The sequence below is a fragment of the Elephas maximus genome, chromosome 10, assembly GCF_024166365.1.
Source record: "Elephas maximus indicus isolate mEleMax1 chromosome 10, mEleMax1 primary haplotype, whole genome shotgun sequence".
Lineage (NCBI taxonomy): Eukaryota > Metazoa > Chordata > Mammalia > Proboscidea > Elephantidae > Elephas > Elephas maximus.
In genome coordinates, this window is record NC_064828.1 from 108036572 (window position 1) to 108060329 (window position 23758).

The 23758-nt window shown below is 47.6% G+C and overlaps 1 protein-coding gene across 1 annotated transcript; it reads right to left on the minus strand.

The window, feature by feature from the left end:
- On the minus strand, window positions 1–20431 carry SERPINA12 (serpin family A member 12). The gene is made up of 5 exons (XM_049897544.1): window positions 20332–20431; window positions 11152–11803; window positions 8721–8991; window positions 4021–4168; window positions 1–192 (listed from the first exon to the last, which is right to left on the minus strand). The coding sequence occupies exons 2-5, from the start codon at window positions 11783–11785 to the stop codon at window positions 1–3; spliced, it is 1245 nt and encodes a 414-aa protein (XP_049753501.1). The 5' UTR covers window positions 11786–11803; window positions 20332–20431.
- Window positions 20432–23758: the final 3327 nt, after the last annotated feature.

Sequence of the window (23758 nt, forward strand, 5' to 3'; positions counted from 1 at the left end):
CTATGTCCCGTTAGGGTTGGCTATCTTCGCCAGAAAGAGCATGGAATCTGTGTTCTCCTCTTGGATGATCATCAGAAAGGTTCTGTTTAACTTGACCTCTACAGGCTTCTCCATGGGTAGTGTCTCTGCTGCAGTGCCCGCCGCAGCCTCTGTGCCCTTCTCGTCCATCTTCAGCTTGGCCTTGTGGAACACCTGAGGGAACCAGTGAGGGGGTGTCTGTGCTGGCCAAGACCCTCAGAGACCATGGCTAGTCAGAGGCCAGCAAGGGGCCAAGGGAGAGACAGGCCATGGCCAGAGTCACCCACAGAGCAATAACTTGGCTGGTGCCACCCACTCCCACCATGGGCTTCCTGGCTTTTCTGCTGCCATTGTTGAAGGGTGTCCAACAAGCAGATGCAGCGAGATTGGGCATATGGTGCAGGTCGGGGCACCCATCATGGGGGCTCAGAAGACAGGGGGTTTGCTATCCTTCCCATGAATTTCATGGAAGTGTCAACCATAATTAATGGCAGAAAGGGGCTGTTGACCCTGAGCTAGATGGAAGGGAGGTGGTGGCACCTCTACCTTGAGGCCTCCAGCTCTCTCCACGCTCTGGTCCCCTACCGGGTGGATAGTTGAGGGGGAGCTGGATTCCTGGTTAGTTGTTTGAGACAACTCGGGTCCCAGATAAGCCCCAAAAGGCATCAGCACCTGTGACTTGTTGATTGAGTCTGAGAAATTTATGGGCCTCTGGTGAAATACTGATATAGTCATTCTATTGTACAAAATTCTAACCGTTTTACTTGCAGAAAACAGGCAAATATCCCATGTTTACCTTACAGAATCACAGCTATCAGCACCCCTAGCTCTAGAAAAGAGAAGCTGTTGAATGTAATACAGGCCTACAGAGAAGGGGTGGCTGGCATTGGATGGTTATGGAACATCCTTGAGAGGGAATCTTAAAGGCAATAAAACCCTATTAACTGTTTTCCCTCTTCTTGCAAGTAGGACAACAAATCATGACTCTGTTTTAGCTATGAAGGGGTCTTGCCCATAAAGTTGAAGAACGTAGATATCTATCTGCAAACCCTCATTTTATAGAGGAATGAGGGGGTCTGGACAGGGAAAATGAGTCACCTAAGGTCACCCAGCTGCCCCGAGTCCAGGTGGAACTAGAGGCCTGAAGTCTGGCTTCAGAGCCCGAGGTCCTATGCACTCCCCACGGCTGTGGGGCTGGCGCCAGGGTGCTCTGGTGGGTCCCTACAACAGGCAGCAGGCTGAGTCCCTGAGGAAGGAGCTACCCCAACAGCATAGTGGATCACCCCCTGAATGGTGGCATGAGAGCCAGGTACCTGTTCTTTCTGGGCCTGATGTTTCTGTTCTGAAAAAGAAAGATGCCTTTCTGCCATGAGGCCTGAGAGCCTACTGGGGGAGGAGGCTCTTCAGGGGAAAGATCTCTGCCAGACTCCTGAGTCAGGAAATTCTACGAGACTTTGAGTTCCCCGGGATCCCCCACAAGAAAGCATGGTTGGGGAGGACAAGAAGAAGGAGGAAGTGAGGCAGAGAAGGCTGCTTCACCCCAGCACTCTAGAGCTTATAAAACATTCCCACATCCATTTCCTTACACGATACTCACAGGGACCCCCAGAAGTACAGTCAGACGTCCCCATGGTCCAGATAAAAACAGGGGCTCAGAGAGGTGAAATGGCCCAAGGTCCCCAGCTAGTAAAATGAGGCCTCCAGCCCCAGGTGGTGGGGAGCTGGTGGGAGAACCCTCAGCCAAGAAGGCTGGAGGGGGTGTGCCTTCTGAGGGCCCCTTTGAGTCAATTTTGACTCATGGCGACCCCATGTGTGTCAGGATAGAACTGTGCTCCATAGGGTTTTCAATGCTGATTTTTCAAAAGTTGATTGCCTGGCCTTTCTTTCGAGGTGCCTCTGGGTGGACTTGAACCTCCAGCCTTTTGGTTAGCAGCTGATTGCATTAACTGTTTACACCACCCAGGAACTCCTAAAGGCTCCTTGTGCTCTTCAAAAAGTCCAAGTGCTTATTGTTCCCCATGAGATACCCCCATTCAGCAGCCATGGGGGAAGGGTGCAATGGGGCCAATCCAAGGCCTCAGAGCCAGCGCTGACCACCCTGCAGGGTGTTTAACCCTCTAGCACCCAGGCGAGGCCATGGAGGCTGGCAGCCCTCAGTCTGAATCCAGTTCTTGCCACGAGCATACCTGGGTGACCTTGGGCTTGGCCTCCCCAAATCTCTCACTCCTCACCCAGCCGGGGGATGATGGTGAAGAGGAAATGAGCTGTATTCGCACAATGCCTGATGCCGTCTGTGCCAAGTGAATGGTAACTTCTATCCCTGGAGTGGCTCATAGGCGTCTCTACATCTCAGCTCAGGCCATGACCTGCCTGCCCTGAGCCTCACCTGCAAGGTGGTGGGTAGGGGCCTCCTGTGGGCTCTCACGGGACTGCCCATACTGCCCACTACCCACTGACTGTGGAGAAATAGTGTGTCTGCTCCCGGAGGGAAGGTCCATTTCTCTGTGTCCCCAGCAAGGGTCTGGCTCATAGGAGGTGCCTAGTACTAGTTGGCTGAATGATGAATGAACCCTGTTTGTATTGGAAATGCTTCTCAGAGCATCTTCTCGCCACACCACCGAGGCTTGGTTCCTGCCCATTCACGTACTAGGCACACATTCCACACACTTGTGTTAGGCACTTTCATGGCCCTCCCCTGCTCAGACACTTTTGGTGGCCCCTCAGTGCCTACTGACTCAGATCAGCCTGCCTAGCTCTACAACCTGGTCCCTCCCAGATTGCTTGAGCCTCCGCCTTCACTCCCACTACTGACATAGACACACATCCTGTGTATCCCCACCCTCAGACTTCAGCCATTCTGTTCCTCCCACTGGAAGACCCTTTCCACTCCTATCCTTTCCTGCTGAACTCTCTCCCCCTCCTTCAAGGCACAGTTCAATGCCCTTTTAACCCAAAAGTAAGGTTGCTAGATGAAATACAAGATGTCCTCTTAAATCTGAATTTCAGATGATCAGCAATTTTTTTTTTTTTGGTGTAAGTATGTCCCACGCAATACTTATACTAAACAATTGTTCATTGCAGACCTGAAATTCAAATTTAACTGGACACGCTGCATTGTACCTGCTAACTCTGGTTCTCTCTGTTTGCCCCGAACAGGCAGAGGCTCACCCTTTCTGGAGACCACGAGACCCCCTGCTTGCATATCTCTTCGTCACATAGAGCAGGTTTACAAGTTAATGAACTTGTGAGGTCTTTGAGAGAGGGTCTGGGCCAAACCTAGACCAGTTTCAGGCCTATGTTACTGTTGGCCCATAACCCCAAAAAACAAAACAAAACAAAACAAAACCAACCAAATTCATTGCCATCAAGTTGATTTGAACTCATAGTGACCCTATAGGACAGAGTAGAACTGCCCAGAGGGTTTCCAAGGCTGTAATTTCTACAGAAGCAGACTGACACATCTCTCTCCCGCTGAGTGGCTAGTGAGTTCAAACTGCTGACCTTTTCATTAGCGGCTGAGCACTTAACCACTGCACCACCAGGGTTCCTTTGTTGGCCTATCAAACCAATAAAAACCCAAACCCGTTGCCGTCGAGTCGATTCCGACTCATAGCAATCCCATCGGACAGAGTAGAACTGCCTCATAGGGTTTCCAAAGATCTGCTGGTGGATTTGAACTGCCAACCTTTTGGTTAACAGGCGAACTCTTAAACACTGCATCACCAGGGCTCCCTTGGCCTATAGGAAGTGCTTAGTAAATGTTTGGGGCACTGAACTGATTTTCAAGATAGCACCAGGAGGTTGACATTTCCAATTTCAGAGGTTGGAAACACAAAGCTTGGGAAGTTTACATGATTTGCTGGAGATCACACGTTGGTAGGGGGCAGAGGTGGGATCTGAGCCCAGCCTGACAACTGGTGGACAGGTCCTGCTGCACAGCACGGTGACAGCTGTCCCCGCCCAGGGCTGTGCGAAGGCTTCCTCTGCTCCCGGCAGGCTTACCTCGCCCACCTTCAGGCTGCGGTGAGGGGAGATCCTGGTGAGGTCACCGTTCTCCTCAAAGATTTTGCTGATACCCAGGTGGGAGAGGATATCCTTCAGGCTGTAGGTACCAGTGATGGAGAACTTGGGCACGGACACGTCTACAACCCTGGGGAGTTGGAAGTGACAAAGGTAAGTGGTGGGTCCTACCATTATCCAGGGCAGGCCTCAGGGGTGGTGGTGAGCTGAAACATTTGGGCTCCCAGCCCCAAGGGCCTCAGATCTTCTCTCTCCATGGAATGAGAAGGGACTCCTTACCCTCTGGGACCCTAGTTTCAAGACACCCTCTATTCTCTGATCTATGTCCCTACTTCCTACCAAGCCTGCCTCAGAGCCCTCATCTACTGGATGGGCTGTCAAATCCCTGCGCTTTCAGGGTCCCCTCACCTGCAGCCACTGAGGATTCCCCCACTGCAAACTCAACCGTGCCCAACCTCTGGGCCAATGCTGACCCCAGCAGACTAAACACTAGAGGCAGCAGGAGCTCAGATTTGTAGTTGGGCAGAACTGAGTTCAAATCCCCTCTGCCTTTCATGAGCTCTGTCTGATAGCAGATCATGTTTTCTCTCAATGCCCCTTGTCCAAAAATGGTGACGATGAGCATTGTGTCCACAGGACAGAGTGCTAAAGCATGTAAGTGGGCTGCAGGCAGTCAGTGACCAGCAAATGTTCCTCTTCTTGCCCTTGAATTAGCAGCCCCACAAACTCTGTGGGCGTGACCTGGACCAGCCTCCTGGCTCAGAGCCTGGTGCCAAGCATCCCTGAGGCACCTGTACCATCCCTGTCCACCTGGCCCTGGACCCCGTTTCTTCTGGTCACTCTAAAGACCTCCTTCTAGCCTGCTTCCTCTCCTTCCACAAGTGGTACCTACTTGACCATTCTTAGGAGCAGACTACCTGCTGTGATAACTCCTACCCTAAGAAGCAAAAACAAACTTCTCCCTCGGCCCTAAGTCATCTCTTCAGCTTCCAGACCATTTCTTTTCTCCCTTTTACAGAAAAACTCCCTGAAAAGGCATCTCCGCTTCCTCCATTGTCACCTCAACCCACTCCAGTCAGGTTTCTGTCCTCAACATTCTACCAAAACAGCCCTTCACTGAGTCGATGTGGACCTCGGTTTGCTAGAGCCAGAGGCCAGTTCTCGTTGGTTTTGGTACCCCCCAAACCTCCAGGAATGCCTGACTGGTTGATCTCTTCCTCCCTCATGGAGCATTCTAATCCAAATCTAATCCCTCAAGGTTTCCCTCTTCCTTCTCTTGCCCTTTGTTGGCTGCACCACATCCCCCATCTCTAATTGTTGGGGTACTCCAAGGATCAGAGCTTGATCTTTCTCTCTCTTCTCTTTACTCCTTCCCTAGGGGATCCCATTCTGTTTCATGTCTTAAATATCATATACATGCCCAATGACTCCCAAATTTACCTTTCCACTCATTCATTCATTCAACAATGTTTATTAAGCCCCTACTGTATACTGAGTGCTGTTTTAGGCAATTGAGATGCACCTGTGAGCAAAATAGGGGGCTGGCCAAATGTGGCCCACAGGCCATAGTTTGCTGACTTCTAGCCCAGAGGAGTGGCTTGAAAACTTTTTAGCAGAACTTTCTCCCAAATGTTATTTTAAAAGAAAGAGGCCGAATAAATACGTAAAAGTGTGACAAAGTACCCTGGCTGGGGTGGACACTGAAAAGTTTTTGACAGAAAAATGGATATTTCAAAATCAGCAGCAGTTTTGGGCCTTAGGAAACACTGAACTTTTCTCCTGGGAAGGAGTTAGAGCAGACCTCCAATCATGCAAATACAAAGTCAGTATTTGCCTTTTGCATAGAGGCCACCCTGAAGTCATCAGCAACCTACATTCCAATGTCATTCCCAGGTGTGCACCAGGCATATCTTTTAGGTGTGTCTGTTGACTTGGTTATGTCTCTTGGGAAGGAAAGATTATTTTCCTCTTTGGCCTCTTCTAGGCCTTCCAAAACATGGGGAACCGAAGAAAGAACACACAGGAATATCTCACCCCCACTTCACTCCACCATAGAGCATGGGCAGAAGTGGTCAGGACGAGTCTCCCTGCTTGCAGAAGAGAAGAAACTTGATTCCCAGGCAGAATGAGCACAGAATGTAGGAATGTTGACCTATCAAGTTCCGATGACTCTTAATTTCCCTCCTGGAACCAGGGACAAATTCACTGCCCTGTGAGAGGGCATGGAGCTTCCCATGAAGGGTGTAGGTCAGTCATGGGGGAAGTGACCGGAGAGGTGGGGCTTCGCCTGTCCTCTCCAAGGTCCTCCTGACCTCAAGGCACGGAGATGCAGGGGGCAGCCCTGGTGGACCGGGTGGGAGTCTGTCAATGGAGGCAGACCAGGAGCTAGACATGGGGCACTCTGAAAGAGATGGTGACAGCAGCCGGCACCTGGACTCCATGAGAAGCCACTTGCGTGTGCTGTCAGTTATCCCCGGGCCCCTGTGAGGGACGTTGGCTTCAGTGCCCCCAAAACCTCCAGCAATGCCTGACTGAGCTGGCCTGCACGAAGTCACAGAGGCTCTACCCACATGTGGGGGAGGAGCAAAGGGAAGAGGACCCTCTCCTAAAGCCAGAAAGATGGCGATGGCCCCTTAAGAATATCTGGGCATGGTTAGCAATGGCTTTATGGTAGCCTCAGCAATGGAGACTGCAGAGAGGAGGCTTGGTGAGGGGAACAAGAGGACCTAGTGCCAGCACTAGGACACAGCCTCTTGGGGAGTTACCAGAATAACTTGGAGAAGGGGGTGGGGCGCACTGAAGATGACAAGTTCTAGCAGTCCACTGGCAGAGTCTCAACCACTATCATTTGAATATTAAAGGAAATGTGATCTATAGAGTCAAAGATGCATGAAGCTGGGACAACTGGATGAAGTAGGGGTGAGGGCCCAGAATCCCTCCCATTTTCCACCTTCCTTTTACACTCACACTTCTCCGCCCGCTGGAGAGGCCCCCCGATACAACTCTCTGAACGTTAAGATTCCTATTAGAACACGGCCTGCCCCTTTTGGGGCACCCCCACGTTAAGAGGGCTGTGCCCTTACCATTGGAGACGAGCTGCCACCTTGGGTTTCACCCTGCCATGGGAGGATCAGATTTCCGACACCTGTCAGTCCATAAACCTGAGATTCAGAATATCTGAGCAGCCTGGGTCTCTGCCTCTTCTACCAATGGGAGGGAGATGGAGATGTGAGCGCCCCCTGTGGGCAAGTCTGTGCTAAGGAACATTTTAATCCTCATTAAAAAAATGGCAGTTGCTGTCAAGTTGACTGACTCATGGCAACCCCAAGCTTGTCGGAGTAGAACTGAGCCGCACAGGGTTTTCGGTTTTCAGTGGAGCGTGTTAACCATTAGCACCATCCAGGACTTCCAGTCCTCTCATTAATCCAGTCCTGTGAGAGTTTACATCATAAATGGGAAAACCGGGTCTCAGCTGGAGTTGGAACCCAGGCCCCTACTCCTGTTTCAGGGCCCAGGCTCTGCCAACACTTGCAGCCCCCAGGTTTTCATCTGAGAGTATGGAGGAGTGCCTCAGCACCTGGCTCTTGAAGCCATTTCCCATAGCTGAAGGCACAAAAGCTCCCATGGGACAGCCTGCCACCTAGCCTGCTGCTTTTTGCCCGTCACAGAACTGTGACTTTATCTGAACATTCAGAACCAGAATTCCCCTTCCACGAGCTTTCAGCTAACTCCAGATATCAGAAATTTGTTTTGCCATTCCTCTAAGGATTTGTTCCAGAGTGAAGACCCAGCTCAGTTCCGTTATCACTCACAGGTAGCCCAGCTCAGTCCTAACCTTGTCTCCACCTCTCTCAGACCCTCTCGCATCTAAAAGTGCATCAGGCACGACCAGGGTTGGTTCTCAAAAGGCCTTTGGGATGGAAAGGTGGGAGGGGGCAAGGTGGAAGAGAGAAAGTGAAGAGCTGGAGAGGGGGACATCCTGACACTGTCTCTGATATGTGGGACTGTCCTCTCCTCCTCACCCCCTACCTCTGCCTCTGAGGCACCATGCATGTCCACACTGACACCAAGTCCCCAGCCCTTACCATCCCAAGAAAATCTACTGTAGACAAGTGTCTGAGAGGGATTCCGTAGGTATTACCTTAAGTCTGTTTTAATTTTATGCTTTAAAAGAAAAATACTCACTTTAGCTCTTTGACCATTATTAGTTATAAATTACTTGGGACGCACTCCTTGGCTTTGTTGTGATGCCACAGTGGAAAACATCATTCAATCTACAGTGAACAACTCACAACTCCCTTTGACACCCAAGTGTTTGTCCTTGGGGTTTCCCTTTGCCTAGGATTCCATAGCTCCTCTTCCTTCCACACAGACTGAAGCCTTAGATCAAATGCCACCTCCTCTGCGAAGCCCTTCTTGACCACCACCCTCCAGACAAATTTTTTGCTCCATCCACTGTGCTCCCACGATTCTTATACATCTCCCTGTAAGAGCAAGTGTTCAACTGTATTCATATGATTTGTCTTCATCTACTCCCCACCAAAATATAAGTTCATCATAGAACCTAGAATAGGACCCAGCCACAGGATAGTTGCTCAATAAATCCGTGATGGAAGAAGTAAAGAGAGCTGGAGGAAAGGGGGAAGAAGGAAGAAGCTGGGTGTACCGGGCTTCCTCTTTACCTTCGCGTGACTATTTTTTTCCAACTGTCCAATACATCGGCCACCATGGCCTCCTCCACTCTCCCCAGTTTGTCCTTGTCGGGAAGGATGAAGATGGCGGTGATGTTTCCCTTGTAAGGCATTTCCAGGACAGTGCAGGAGTGCTGGTCATCATGGCCAACCTTGTACATGCCCCCTCGGAACATCATGGGCACTTTCAAGGGCTTGTTTCTGTCTAGCATAAAGTCTTCTTCTTTGGTTACTTTTGGATCAAACTCATGTTGCCACCTGCCTTAGGATTGAAGAAGGACAATGTGACCATGAGTGTTGGAGGCAAAAGAGGTGACTGGACTGAGAAAACCACCAGGTTTGTTGGCTGTGCAGTATCAGGGAAGGTCCACAGGAATCCCGCCCCCATGTCATGCCCTGAAGGCTCCTGGTCTCAGGGCCTGGTTATCAGTTCTCAAGGAAATCAGGACTGAGATGGGAGCTGCAGGCTCCCTTTGCCTGGGTGGCCCTGAGGCTGAGACAGCCCTGGGATTGTCTTAGCAGAGGGGACTGGGTTACACTCAATAGGAACTCTTTGGGTCTGACCTGAGTAAAAATGCTACATTGTATTCTAATTAATCCCCAGAAGGAGCCAGTCTCCCGTGGGGCTGAGAAAACTAAAGGAGCCGATTGCTCTTGAGAGCTTGCTGGGGATCCGTGAATACCCAAAGCTGGGCATCTGGGCCCTTCATTTTGACCTGCGGATGCTTTGATCTAAGTGAGCATAATCTCAGAGCTGATCCTTTTCCCTGATGATGTTCTTTGCTGGAAGAAATGGATACAAGAGCCCTGTCTTTCATCAAATTCACAATGAATATTTTCAGTAGACACAGCCAAACCAAATAAAACTGCACAATAAAAAATGGCATCTTGTTGGTAACATCAAAACCACAAGAACTGACCTGTAAAAAGATGGACTTAGTAGAAATAACTGACACAAAATAAACCTGGTAGCAACGAAAACTGCACATGATACCAGTTGGTTTGACTAAATATTTAAGGAATAATTAAACATTACAAAATATAGATCGGAAAAATTGGACAAGGCTAAATTGGAAGACCTGTGGTAGCAGAGGTCATGATGGGCAAAGTATGGTAGAGACACAAACAAAACGAAACAAAAACAACAAAAAGTGATCAAATTTTATGGTGAAATTTGCGCGGAAAGCTACTGACTCCAATAAAAATAATTTCTAGGCAGTTTAACTGCATTTTTGTATAAAACTGAGAAAGCAGTGTGTATGAGTCCCAGAGAGCCAAGAGGAAAGGGGTGAGAACTTTGCCTTCACCCTTACACTCTGTGCCCTTACACAGTGTTGGGGCCAACTGCCTGCATTCACACCCTGGCTTTGCTGTTCTAGAAGTATGACATCAGACAGGTGTCTCAATCTCCCTGAGCCTCAGCATCCTTATGTGGAGGATGCGAATGATGATAGACTGCTGATCACAGGACTGCTGTAAGACTGAGTGGGATAAGGCAGTATATCTCAGCGAATGTGTACAGAGAGTGTTCAGTGAATGCTAGTCATCATCAGCATCGTCATTGTTGCTTTTGAGCCTGTTTTGATCTAGGGGATGAAGGAACTTTGGGAAATTCCAGATTCTCCCTTCTGTTCTGGGCAGACAGAAGTATCAGTCTACAAGTATCACCCTTTTTTTCTTCTCTAGCCATTAGTCTCCCTCTGGATTTGGGGGGACCCGAGCTTTCAGATTCAGAGCCATGTTGCTGGAAGCTCACAGTGATCTTGGCTGGCCTGAGGGGTATTGGACTCTGATTCTCGCGTGTGTGTGTGTGTGTGTGTGTGTGTGTGTGTGTGGTGGTGGAGGATGAATCTTGGAATCTGGAACATGCTTCCATCTTATTTTCAATCTCTCAGACTCAGACTTGAGGACTCTACAAACAAAGTCTGATAAACAGACCAAGTTTCCCACCACAGTGATCATCACCACAGCCATCACCATGCTAAGGGCTTACTTGGAGTGGTGGAAAGTGCGCAGCCGCAAGCCAAGAGAAGCGGGTTCTAGTCTTGACCTCATTAATTGGCTGTGTAACACTGAGTAAGTCAGTTAATCTTTCTCTCTGAGTATCACTTTTATCACCTAAAAAGTGGGAATAAGAATATCACCTCAATCTCTACAACCAATATTGTGTTAGGACAATCAGTTATAATGGAACTGCAGATATAGAAGATAATTTGGACTTCACAAAGCTCCCTTCACAAAGAGAATCCCAATAACTGTCCTATGAGCTACGTATCATGACACTGGTTTTATAGACAAGAAAAATGGGGTTCTGAGAGATTAATTGCATACGAGTTCAAGGTCACAGAGCAAGCGAGTGGCCAACCCAGCTTTTTAATCTAAGTCTATTAATCATTTCATGCCGACATGTCCCAAGCCTTACCTAGAAAGAAAATAGAATTTACAAGAAGCATCACAGTGCCGGGATCTATATTCTTGATCAGGTTGTTTACATTCCCATGAGTTTTCCGACTCACATAGTCATTGATCTGCTTCTGAGCAGCTTCTAAGTTCCGGAAGTCAGTGGGAACAGTGTCCGCATTGTATAGGTTCTTGACATTTGCCAGAAACTTCCGCTGTATCTGCAGCCTCTCTTCTATGAACAGCACATTACTGAGGTTCAGCTTGATATCCTGGTCCCCCTGGTTCAGTCTCTGGATGAGGTAATGGAAGCCCTCGTGACGATCCTTGTCTGGCAGTTCAAAGAAGTTGAAGGCCTGCTTGATCTCATCCAGAGTAGAACCCTGGGCACCTAAGCTCAGCATGGAGAAGGCTGTGGAGATGCTCAAGGGGGAGAAGAAGATGTTTCTCCCAGGGCTCTTAGCGGCCAGCTTCTTGAAGAGCTGGAAGCCAAAGTCTGTGTTCCGCCTTGCAAGCTCCTGGGCTGCCCGCCTTCCCTTCCATGCTTGGGCCTGGTTCACAGCCACATGACTATTTGGAGAGAGGTGGTGCTGTGGAAAACCTTTCACGGCCAGTAGGCCAGCTAGAAGCAGGCCCAGACCCAGCGTGCGGTTCATTTTTCCTTGGAAATTGTTCTGTTGAAAAGTAGACTGGAAATTAGAAAACAAACGAAACACGAGCTCTATTGCCCCAATCTTTTCCACAAGGAAGACTGGACGGAAAAACTAATGCAATGACCAGTGTGCTGTGCACGGTGGTTTATAAGTACTTTCACATGCATATAGCATTTAACCTATAAAAATCACCCCTGGGATGAGAAATGATTGTCCCTGTTTCATAAGTGAGAAGCCTGACTATAGGAAACAGCTCTTGTTTGTGTTCCTCCCCTTCTTATAGTAACAGTACCTTGATTCTTTTGAGAAACTGCCCCTCTCTACTCTATGGGGCCATGATGAGAATACCCCACAGTGTGCACATGTGACTCAGGCCAGACCATCATAATAGTCCATCCCATTGCCGCATGGATTGGTTAAGGAATGATAGATAGATAGTGAGACCAAAATCATTTCCATCAGTATCTTTCTCAGGGAATGCAAAGCCCTCTCAACTCTGGGTGACTGGCTTAATGACATAATCATGATGTTAAATATGGCCGTGATTTCCACATGTAAACAAGAGAAGTGAGATAGAGATGGAAAGAGAGAAATGGAGACACACATCTGATGACATTGTTGGAGTCCCTGGATCCAGGTGTACCTGAAGTCCATTCTTCTCTGTTTTTCCACATTATATGAACCAATAAATTTTACAATTGGTTAGTTTGAGTTTGGTTTGTTTACCTACAGCCAAAAGAATTCTGACCAAATTGCAGAAATTAAGCCATTTGTCTAAGATCGCATGGTCTGTTAGTGACAAATATCCACTCTAGGAGAACCCAGGTCTTGGGTAAACCTCCTTCCCTACATCCTTTCCAGGGAAGAGAAGGGAATGGTGTCTTGGGGAGGAAAGTGCAAGGCTGCCTGGCTCCATGACTGCTGCCCCTTCCATCAACCTCCCATTTTTGACACCACTCACAGGACTGAGATTTGGGGAACAAGAATTTTATCTTCCACTTTCCCTTAACCTCTAGCCATAATGCCTCACAGAGCTTCCGAATGTATGATACTTGTCTTAGTTACCTCGTGCTGCTGTAACAGAAATACCACAAGTGGGTGACATTAAAGAGCAGAGATTTATTTTCTCATCGTTCGGAGTCTCTAAGTCCAAATCAGGGTCTCGGCCATACTGGTTCCTTCCTTGCAGGAAGTTCCAAGCCTTCCTCAGTTCCTTGGCTGTAGATGATCCACGTAGCATCTGTCTTCTCCCTTGTTTGCGTGTGTGTCTGTGTCTAGACTGCTCGTTATACAATTCATAAGTGATTAAGTTTAGGCTCCACCCAACACTGGTATGGCCTCAACTGATTGATTGATTATATTACATTTGTTTGCATTATGGAATGTGATTACATCATATTACATTAGCTGTAAGGTATTACATTACCTTATATCAGATTACATCCACTGGCATTGGGATTAGAATTCTAACACATCTTTTTTGGAAGTGGTGGGGGGGGGCACAATTCAATCCATAACAGTATTCCAAAAAGCTTATTGATTTCTCTAGTTGGGCATACTACTATCAATGATTTTACACCAGTTTACATATAAAATAGAGGCAGATTTCATTGATTGGTTTCTGGTATGCCACTTATTATTTTTTTCCCTTGTAGTTTACATCTACTTGAATGTGCAATCCGTGGGGAATAGTGAACTCCTCATCAGCAAGGGCTTTTCATGGTTGTCTTAGGTGGGGTTCCCTATAAGCAGGGCCTGAGACAAGGATTCAGCTGTATATTGTGTATTCAGGGAGAGCTTGCAGGAGGAACCTGTAGGGAAGTGAGGGAAGCAGGGCAGGAATAGGGAAGGGACCAAGCAAGGATGTGGTCTCAGGTCAGATCTAGCCTTAATTGGGTCTATAGAGGGAGGGTCTGGAGCACAGACCACATAGAGGAATCGAGCATTTGAGGCAAGAGGTCTGGCCTTTTGGACCAAATCGCTCAGTCATTAGATGTGATTTGCCCCCAGGGCACAAGGGGTGAGGTATAACTTTCTGGAACAATTAGCTCCTGCCAGTCAAGGGCAATTTTCTGGATAAGTGGAGCAGCTCTCATAGCTTTGTGTGTGTGTGTACTTGTGTGTGTGTGTGTGTGTGTGTGTATGGGGGAGTATATGTCACCAGCGAAGGGGAACTGGGCAGGGCACAAACTGATTATGTTCTTGTGTTTGAAACTATTAGTAAATGCTATGAGTTGCTTCCCAAGCATCCATTCTGCCTTCCACCTTCGTAACGGAATGCCATTTCTTTTTTTTCGTATGTCTACCTCTCTCCTAGGCAGCTTTGACACCTTCTATAGAACTGGTATTTTGGGGGACAAGAATTTCATCTTCCGCTCTTCCATAATCTCTAGCCGTAATGCCACACAGAGATGTCAAATGCATGAGAGGATTCTATTACTGAGTGATGTGGGGTAATCTCAACTCCCTTGCTAGTGACCGGACTAATCCAATTAGTGCATGGTGAGTTTCTGCCCTCATGGTTGTTCAATGAGGGTCATGTAACTTAAGTGGTCCAAAGAAGGTGAATTTCAGGACTGTCTGTTGAAATGTAGGGGTGTGGTGCAGTGAATTGCTTTAATATGGTACTTCTAACCATGGTCTTGTGACTTCCACAAAATGATTGGGTAGGACTATGCAAATAAGGAACTTCTGGTCCACCAAGAGGATTGGACACTTTTTCTAATGCAAATAAGGTGCATGGAATCCTTGTGGGGGTGGAACTATGCATATAAGTTGCATGAAATCCTTGTAGGGGATTGGTCAGTTTTGCCATCCCCTTAGGCTTAAAGGTTGGAGGGGGGTACCTCACTACCACCAAGAAGAAGAGCTCGGAGTAGATTATGTCCTTTGGACCCAGGGTCCCTGTGTTGAGAACCTCCTAGGCCCAGGACAGAGACCTGTAACACCAAAGATGGCACAAAATGGCTAGAAGTGGAGACAAGCACAGCAGAGTCCAGCAGCAGACAAAGGGCAGTGGCATGGGACTGGCAGTGAGACAGCTGAGTGCCATTAGGAAGGAGGCTTCCTGGCAGAGTGGAGTACCCCTGGGCACTTATTGCTGGAACTAAAGAGTTTTGTAACACTTGCCCAAGCAAGCCAGAGGTCAGGCCAAGAGCGAGAGCCGAGGGCCAAGGGCCGAGAGCCAAGAATGAGGTCTGAGGGTGGAGGGCCAAGAACAGGGGCTGAGGGCTGAGAGAGAGGCCTGTCTGCAGGCACGGCAGGAAAGAAGCTGTCCTGACCAAAGCAGTGCGTCCTGAGTTGTTCCTGTTACCTCCAAGTTGACCCTGATTCTGAATTTTAACCTGTTAAACCCACTTTACTTTCCTACAATTCCCATAATTGTGAGTATGGTCTATGAGCTTTGTGTGGCCATTGCAATGAATTATCAAACCCAGCAGAGAAGTAAAGAGTGCTGGGGGAGGGACGGCTGGTGTGTGTCTGACCTCTTCTTCATAGGAACCAGCTTTGGACTGCTGCTGATGTTTATGCTCCTCTCTCAGCCTGAACTGGGACAAGGCCTGATGCCACTCCATTTTTACATGGAGTGCTGCCCTCTCTCTTCTTCTGGATGTCTTTGGTAGAAAGATGTGATAGCCCATTCTACCATGGCCAATTTGCCCCATAAGGACAAAGCCAGAACACAAAAACAGTACACCCAAGGGAATTTCAGAGAAAGTGGAGGTGGAGCCACAGATGAAGCTGACCCAGGAGCCCACCTTTCCTCTCTATTTCCAATGGTGTTAGCATGAGTTCCATGATCATTTACTTGCAGCCCAAAGCACCCTAACAGATATGAGTACACTAAAAAAAAAAAGAAAAAGCCAGGACTAAGTAGTCAGGAGTTCTGGGCTCTGATTTCACCCTTCATAGCTGTGTAACATTGTGGAAATCACTTTCCCTCTCTGAGCCTAGGTGATGTCTAAGTATCTTCTGCTCTTAAATGACTGATTTTTCAAGTAAAAATTAAAAATAGTTAGTGAGGAACAAGGGCTCTAGGGGTTGTCTGAAACAGGTTAATGAGGAGAAGATTTTAAAACCCCTAAGGATTTTTTTTTTAAGGATGTCTCAGGTAAAGGACAGAAAATAGACCATGGAATGCATTCAGCCTTGTAGGTGAGTGCAATGGACTGTTTACGAAGGCTGTTTGGATTAAAAATAGAAGCTTCTTTTATTCAGAGTTGATTGCTGCATATGTGTGGGCTATTCCCCAGTGCCTAGGAGTGGAGAAGCTAAGACAGGTTACTTAAGGAGCTGAGAGAGCATTCTTAGCAGTGGCTTTGCCAGCCAGACCTGGGACGTAACACGGTTGAGCAACCTGCCAGGAGCTAGGAGTGTGAGTCAGGGGTAGGGCAGGGCAGAGCCGGCAGGGAGGGGATCCACCCTGCTCCATCCCATAACTTTCTGGCCCATACGCACAATTTTACAGTGATGTTCAGTCAATAACCTCTCAGAGTATTTTCTACATTGCTGAATTTCAGGAAAGAGAGCTGCGTAAAGAATTAGAAGACTGGATATTGGTTTTCTCCCACTTATGTATTTGTTAGGTGGCACTGAGCAAGAATAAATCTCTTAAACTTTCAGAGTCTCAGTATCTTCATCTATTGCTGTTGTCGTTGCTAGCTGCCATTGAGTTGGACCCTGACTCATGGTGACCCTATGCACAACGGAAGGAAATGCCGCCCAGTCCTATGCATCCCCATGGTCGGTTGCAAATCAGACCACGGTGATCCATAGGGTTTCCATTGGTTGATTGTCAGAAGTAGATCACCAGGCTTTTCTTCCTTGTCCACCTTAATCAAAGCTCCACTGAAACCTGCTCAGCTTCGTAGAAACACCCAAGCCTCCACAGACAGGTGGGTGGTAGCTACACTTGAGGGGCATCGGCTGGGAGTGGAACCTGGGTTTCCCACATGGAAGGTAAGAACTCTACCATTGAACCACCACAGCCCTCTTCTTCACCTGGTAAGTGGGTGACAAAATCCAGATTTCTCTCCCACTAGATGCTGTAAATCAGCTGCCTGCCCCCACCCCCCCGGACACAGCCCCAGTCTCAGTTTCCTCTTGACTCTGCAGACCTGTGTCACCGAAGTCCCTGTAGGCCTTCTGCTCAGCCCCAGCCCAATGCCTGCATCCTAGCCTTTCTCCCCCAAAACGGCCCACACCAGCCCCATTTCTTGGACTTTCAATCTGGTGGGCATCACAGGCCTTCAACTAACCCAAATTTGTCAGGTGGGTGCCAGTCCCAGGTGACTGGGTAGCCTTTTTTTTTTTTTAATTCCATCAATTAAAATAGCTGGGTGACTAGTTGTTTCCCCATAAATTGATAGGCTGTTCTCCTGAGTTGAGCAATTCTTTGTTCGTTTCTAGTTTGGAGGTGTGTGTGTGTGTGTGTGTGGTTTTTACCAGTATAACCACGTAAAATAAAGAAGGAGATATAAACTCAACCCTGTAGGGTATACATGGGGTAGACAAAGCTATACGCAGTATTTCATTTCTTCTCTGAATATTCTGGTCCCATATTCTCTATTAATTTAGGAAACTACCTTCATTCTCTTGTGTACGATAAAATAGCATCTCACTTACTAGAAGTCATCCATCCTGAAGACTGATCCTAACCAGGTTAGGGGCCCTCTGGACAATGAGTACAGGTGCCCTAAAGTCTACCTGGGGAGGGTGCTGCCCTTGGGAGAGCTCTCGGGCCACTATGTAGGCACTTACTTTCTTTTTTTGCCCATTCAACAACTTCTACATATATAATTCAGTGACATTGATTATATTCATTATGTTCAGTAATAATTATAACTATCCTTTTCCAAATTATTCCACTATTAACATACACTCAATGCCCCCTAAGCAAAAACTCCCCTTGTCCCCCTGCGTCCCACTGCTGGTAACCACTAATAACCTTTGGTTTCTATATATTTGCTTATTCAATATATATGAGATTGTACAGCATTTTGCGACTGACTTATGTTGCTGTGCCCCACTTTCCACTCTCACTTTCCACACCGCCTTGATCAGCTTTGTAATTGGAATGAGCTGGTCAGAAGAGACTAGGAGATGGGAGCCATGAGAAGTGACCATAGTTTTAACAATAATATAATTTTACCCCTGTGATCACCAGAAGTTGGGAGAAGAAATACATGAACAGCAAGAACAAGAAAGAACGTCTCAGTCCCTTGTGATCTGGACCCATTCACTTTAGAGAAGAGACCCCCTTCCCCTGAGAGTTTACTCCCTTCTCTCCTGATAGTCCACTCTCCCATCTTGCTTCCCTGCTTTCCTGTGATGGTGCTGAATGACAAGGAAAAGTTCATGTGGTGTCTGTCATCAAACCAAGGAGACCAAAAGTTTAGGATGCTTTGGTAAAGTCCCCATCCCTAGTGGCTTGAGCCAAATAAAGGAGGAGCTTCATGCTCAGTAAAACCCCCTCATCCACAGGCGGCCAGGGAGCATCCTTCCCCGCACTAAGGAGCCCCATGCCCCCTGAGACCCAGCTTTTCTCAGGTCCTCTCTGCAGCTCCCCACCAAGCACACAGCACTTGGATAAACTCAGTGCCCTCTTCTCCAGCCAAGGATTCTGAGCCATCAGAGGGCTCCATCCTGAAGATGTGCTTTGCCTTCCCAAAGAAGACCATCACCAAAGCCTGGGCTTGATCCCAGGCATGCACTGTGGTCCACCTCTTTTAAGGAGTTGCTATTGTTTTAAGGCCAACAAAAATGAGGGAAACTCTCAGTGAGACGGACTGACACAGTGGCTGCAACAATGGACTCAAACATACCAATGATGACAAAGATGGCAAAGGACCGGGCAATGTTTTGTTCTATTATACATAAGGTCACCACGAGCCGGAATCCATTCAATGACAACTAACAACAGCAACATTGTTTTAAGAGGAAACCACTCTCTATTATAAGTTAAATTATTATTTTTAAGAGCAAGTTTAGAGTTAAGGGGTACCAGGGATATCCTTTTCCCCTGGTGGGATGAGAGAAACTGCATAAAAGAAATCCAATGACCATTGTAATACCCTTCAGCCTCCTTTCTGGAAAAAAAGGATGAGGTACAAGTTCACCACCTCGCCTCTTAATTTGGCCTGTAGCTTTCTGCCTTCCTTCTTTTAGGAAATATTTTTGAGACGTCACTATGGGCAGGCTGTGCAGTGGCGGACGGTATAGCAATGCACAAGGAGCAGTCTGTAATGATGCAGCAGCTTAACCCTCAGGCTCCTCTGGAGCCCAGACATGGAGCCCTCACTCCTGAAAAGTGATCCCATCTTGGCTTGATGCTCACAAGCAGCCTCCACAGACTTCTCCAAACCTTCCAGAACTTTCCAGCTCTTTGCCTGACCTGTTCCTCCTCCCCTTCAGTGACTTCCTTCTAGGATGAGGGAATATTTGGATTAGGAAGGCTTAGTAACCACCAACATTGGGACCACTTGTGCTGGAAAGGGGAAAGCAAAGCCCAGAGAGGATGAGCAGCAGACTGAGGTCACAATGTATATTGGTAATGGGTCTGAGTGGGAATCCAATCCACGAAGGCAAGTCTGCCAGGAATGCATTAAATGGGCTGCTGGGCCTTGGTTTCTCCTTGAAACAATGAGTTGATGGCCACAGTCTCTTCCTCCAGGAGAGACACAGATACACAGCAGCTCACATGCAAGGCTGACTGTGGTTAGGGGTAGAAAGCAGGGGCAGACTGAGCTGGAAAGGCTCCCCTACCTCCCAAGACCACCCATCCCCATGCCCACTATCATGGATTGAATCGTGTCCCCCCAAAATATCTATCAACTTAGCTGGGCCATGAGTCCCAGTATTGTGTGATTGTCCACCATTTTATGTGAGTTCCCTGTGTGTTGTAAATCCTGTCACTATGATGAAATGAGATGGATTAGTGGCAGTTATATTGACGACAGATACAAGATTAGATAGTGTCTTAAGCCAATCTCTTTGAGATACAAGAGAGAAGCAAGCAGAGAGACAGGGGGACCTCCTATTGCCAAGAAAGCAGTGCCGGGAGTGGAGTGCATCCTTTGGACCTGAGGTTCCTGCGCTGAGGTGCTCCCAGACCATGGGAAGACTGATGACGAGGACCTTCTTCCAGAGCCAACAGAGAGAAAAAGCCTTCCCCTGGAGCCGGCACCCTGAATTTGGACTCGTAGCCTACTAGACTGTGAGAGAAAAAATTTCTCTTTGTTAAAGCCATACACTTGCGGTATTTCTGTTAAAGCAGCGCTAGGTGACTAAGACACCCACCAAGGTTCTCCCTTCAGAAAAGCACTGGCAGATACACTTCCGTGAAAACGAGTCGGAGCTCCCACCCCAGATTCCAGTGCTCTTCTCAAGGGCAGGGAGAGGGGGGTGGTGGTGAACTGATTTTGGAACTCCTCTAGAATTTTCTTTTAGTATACCCACCCAGGGACAGTACCATATCTTCCATCAATATGCAGCAACCTTTGAATATACGGAAGCTCTCAACCTTTGGGAAGAGAAGGCATCATACTCACAGTGCATTCAGGAGACACCCACTGAGCCGGCCAAATGGATCTGCCCTTCTTGGTTTATTATTTATACTCCCATGGCCTTCTGGAAAAGCAGAGGAGAGGACAATAAATTTAGCTTGCCCGGGTGGACAGTGATGGAGGTTTTGGGAACAGTGGCCACGTCACTTTCCCAGGGCTTCTCTTCACCACCAGGGCGGTCACATGCCATTGTTTAGACTACGCCCTCTGGGTTGTGGCCTCCTGGATGAAGGCCATTCAGATCTTTTGCAATAGATGTCTATTTCCCAATAGATGTCTAGATCTGGAGCCTGGAATTTTCTATAGGCAGACCAGCCCATAGTCCTATCATTGAATATTCAATCCTGTCCTCACCATGGTCACCACTGGGAACAGGCTGATACCTGAACTTTGTAGTGAACTTTTTCTTCTTTTGCTGTTTTTTAAGTGCTCAAAATTGCCAGTTCCATCCTTGGCCCGTATTGAGTTCTTTTGAGGTCCCTAAGTGGCACAAATGGTTTGCTCTTGGCTATCAACCTAAAGGTTGGTGGTTTGAACCCACCCAGTGGCAAATTGGAAGAGAGACCTGGCAATCTGCTTCTGTAAAAATTACAACCAAGAAAACTTTATGGAACAGTTCTACTCTGTAACACATGGGGTTGCCATGAGCTGAATGGACTGGATGGCAATGGTTAATGGTGAGTTCTTTTGGGGAAGAAGACTGAGGAGAGATGAATGGACGATTAAATACACAGCCTCTGCTGGGAATAACAGAAATTTGCATTAAAGTTTATAAGAATTCAAGGGGTCACAAATTGTTTTTCTATTGCATATTTTGTTTATGCTGCGGTGATGACCAGTTTGCTTTTTCCCTTAGTTTTCTGTATTGTCCAAATTGTCTTTAAGAAGCAGGCATTATTTTAGAGTTATTTAAAAAAAATGATTTAAAATAAAATGCAATTCTTATCTACAGTTTTATCACTTGAGGGAGAAGGGTGGACAATGTCTGAGAACCTTTCAAACCCACTGATGCTGCGGTGGAGAAGCGATACGCTTAACAAATGTATCTATTTTCAATTCAGTTTTCTCCAAGGAACGCCAGTGAGCAGAGAAATAATTCAAGTATCCCTCCACCATATAGTGGGGTTTCATACCAGCTATTATATGGCCGTAATTAGGGCGGTGGTAGTTCAATGGTAGGATCCTTTCCCTCTGTGTGGGAGATGTGGGCCCCATGCTGTGGATCACAACGGTGCAAACTACAACTGATCACGGAGATGACACAGGACCAGGCAGCATCTCGTTTGGTTGTACATGGGGTCACCACGAGTTGGGGCCTACTCGATGGCACCTAACAGCAAAAACAGTGATGTGACCACAGTACCACCGAGCCTCGGAAGAGTCGGGTATGATGTCTTTCCTTCCTTTGGGATTCTAGTTTTAGCAAAGACGTTGATTCAGATCTCAAAGCTACAGGAAGCAGAGGACCCAGGAAGCCTTCTAGATGAAGTGACCCTGGCTACTGCCAGGCCAGCCATCCCCCTCTGCTCCCATGTTGTGGGGATGTGGAGCTCTAGAGCTGCCAGTACCACACAGAGGCCAGCCTGACTGTTGGACAGGTCTGGAAGCTGCCTCACTGTTCAGTTCTGCTCCCTAAAGGGCTGCAGATGGAACGCACCCCAACAGAAGTAGCGGATGAGGAGAGGACAGGTGGTCTCCCCATGGTGGCATCTTGCTGAGACAGAGGCTGCAGAGGTGGGGCGGATGCTGGCACAGAATCTGGGGCTGCAGCCTGGTTTGGAAGGGAAGAACCTGCCTGCTGATGACAGGGCGGGGCCTGTGATAGCCTGCAGCCACACCCACCCGGCCTGCCCAAGACCCACGCCACTCCAGGGGAAACCCCACGGGTGACACACAGGAAGAGGCTGGGAAGGACAGTACCATGGCATGGCGGGGACACTGGCTGAGGGCCATGGGATTGCACAGAATCCCTGAGCTCAGACGGTGCAGGGGAAGGGGCTGTGGAGCTGCAGGCCAGGCCAGGGGCTAAAGCTCTGGGAGGAGCTGCCCTCTCCTCCGGCCACCCCTGCCCAAGAGGAAGTGCCCTTGGAGTCCTGCATCATCAGGAAATCTTTCTTAAAATTTGAGACTCCTTTCACTGCCAGGCATCAAGAGTTGCTATAAAGCTCTAATCATTAAGACAGTGTGGTACTGGCACAGAGTTAGACAAACTGGCCGATGGAAGAGATTGGGAAATCCAGAACAGACCCACACAGGAACAGTCACTTGAGCTGTGACAAAGCTGCCACCAAAATTCAGTGGGTAAACACTGGCCCTTTCAATAGGTGGTGCTGGAAACATTGGATATGTATGTGGGGAAAAAACCCTATCTCTGGATAAACGAAATTAACTTAAGACAGCATGCACTTGGCTGTGAAAGGTATTAGGCTGGCCATATGAAAATGCCGGTATTCAATTATTTTTTACATCAAAAATTGCAATTATTAAAACAACAAATCTTCCAGAAGAAAATACGGAAGAATATTTTTATGACCTCGAAGTAAGCAAAGATTTCTGTAACAGTAGGCAAAAAAAAAAAAAAAAAAAAAACATAAAAAATTCAGTAAGTTGGACTTCATTGAGGTTAAAAACTTCAGTTCATCAAAAGCAAGCCACAGACAGGGAGATGGTATTTATAATGCACACATCTGGTCAAGGATTCATATCTGGTAAAAAAATATTTATACAAATCTGTAAAGACTAGATATTTCACAAAGGACGTCATTCAAAAGGCCAGTGAACATCAGATAAGGTACCCAACACCATTAGTCACTGGGAATATGCAAAATAAAAAAATAAAGCCACAACAAGATACCACTGCACACCCACCAGCATAGCTGACATTCAAAGGATGGACAATTCAGGGTGTGGAGCAGCTGGAGCCCTTACGCTACCGGTGGGCTGTAAGCTGGCACAAACGCTCTGGAAACCTGCCTGGCAGGATCCCTTTAAGCTCAGCCTATGCCTGCTCTTTGACCCATTAATTGTACTCCAGCATATATACCTAGCAGAAATGTGTGCTTGGGAGTTCACAAGAGACATGGACAAGAGTGTTCATAGCAACTCTTTGTAACAGCCCCAACGTGGCAACAGCCTAAATGTCCACTCATGGTAGCGAAAAAAAGAAAAACAACAACAACAAAAAAGGACAGTCCTAGCTGCCATTCCAGATAATAATGTCCATATCGATGGGTGACCCCATGACCCTCCGTTTTTCACAAGGTCCCCGGTAACATTCGTGACAAGGAGCTGTGGGAACCAATACAAACAATGTGAGACATGACAGAGCCCAGATCACACTGAACAGACTAAATTGAACCCAGAGCAATAAGCAAAAGACTGAATTAGTGAAAACGTAACTTTCTTCATTAAA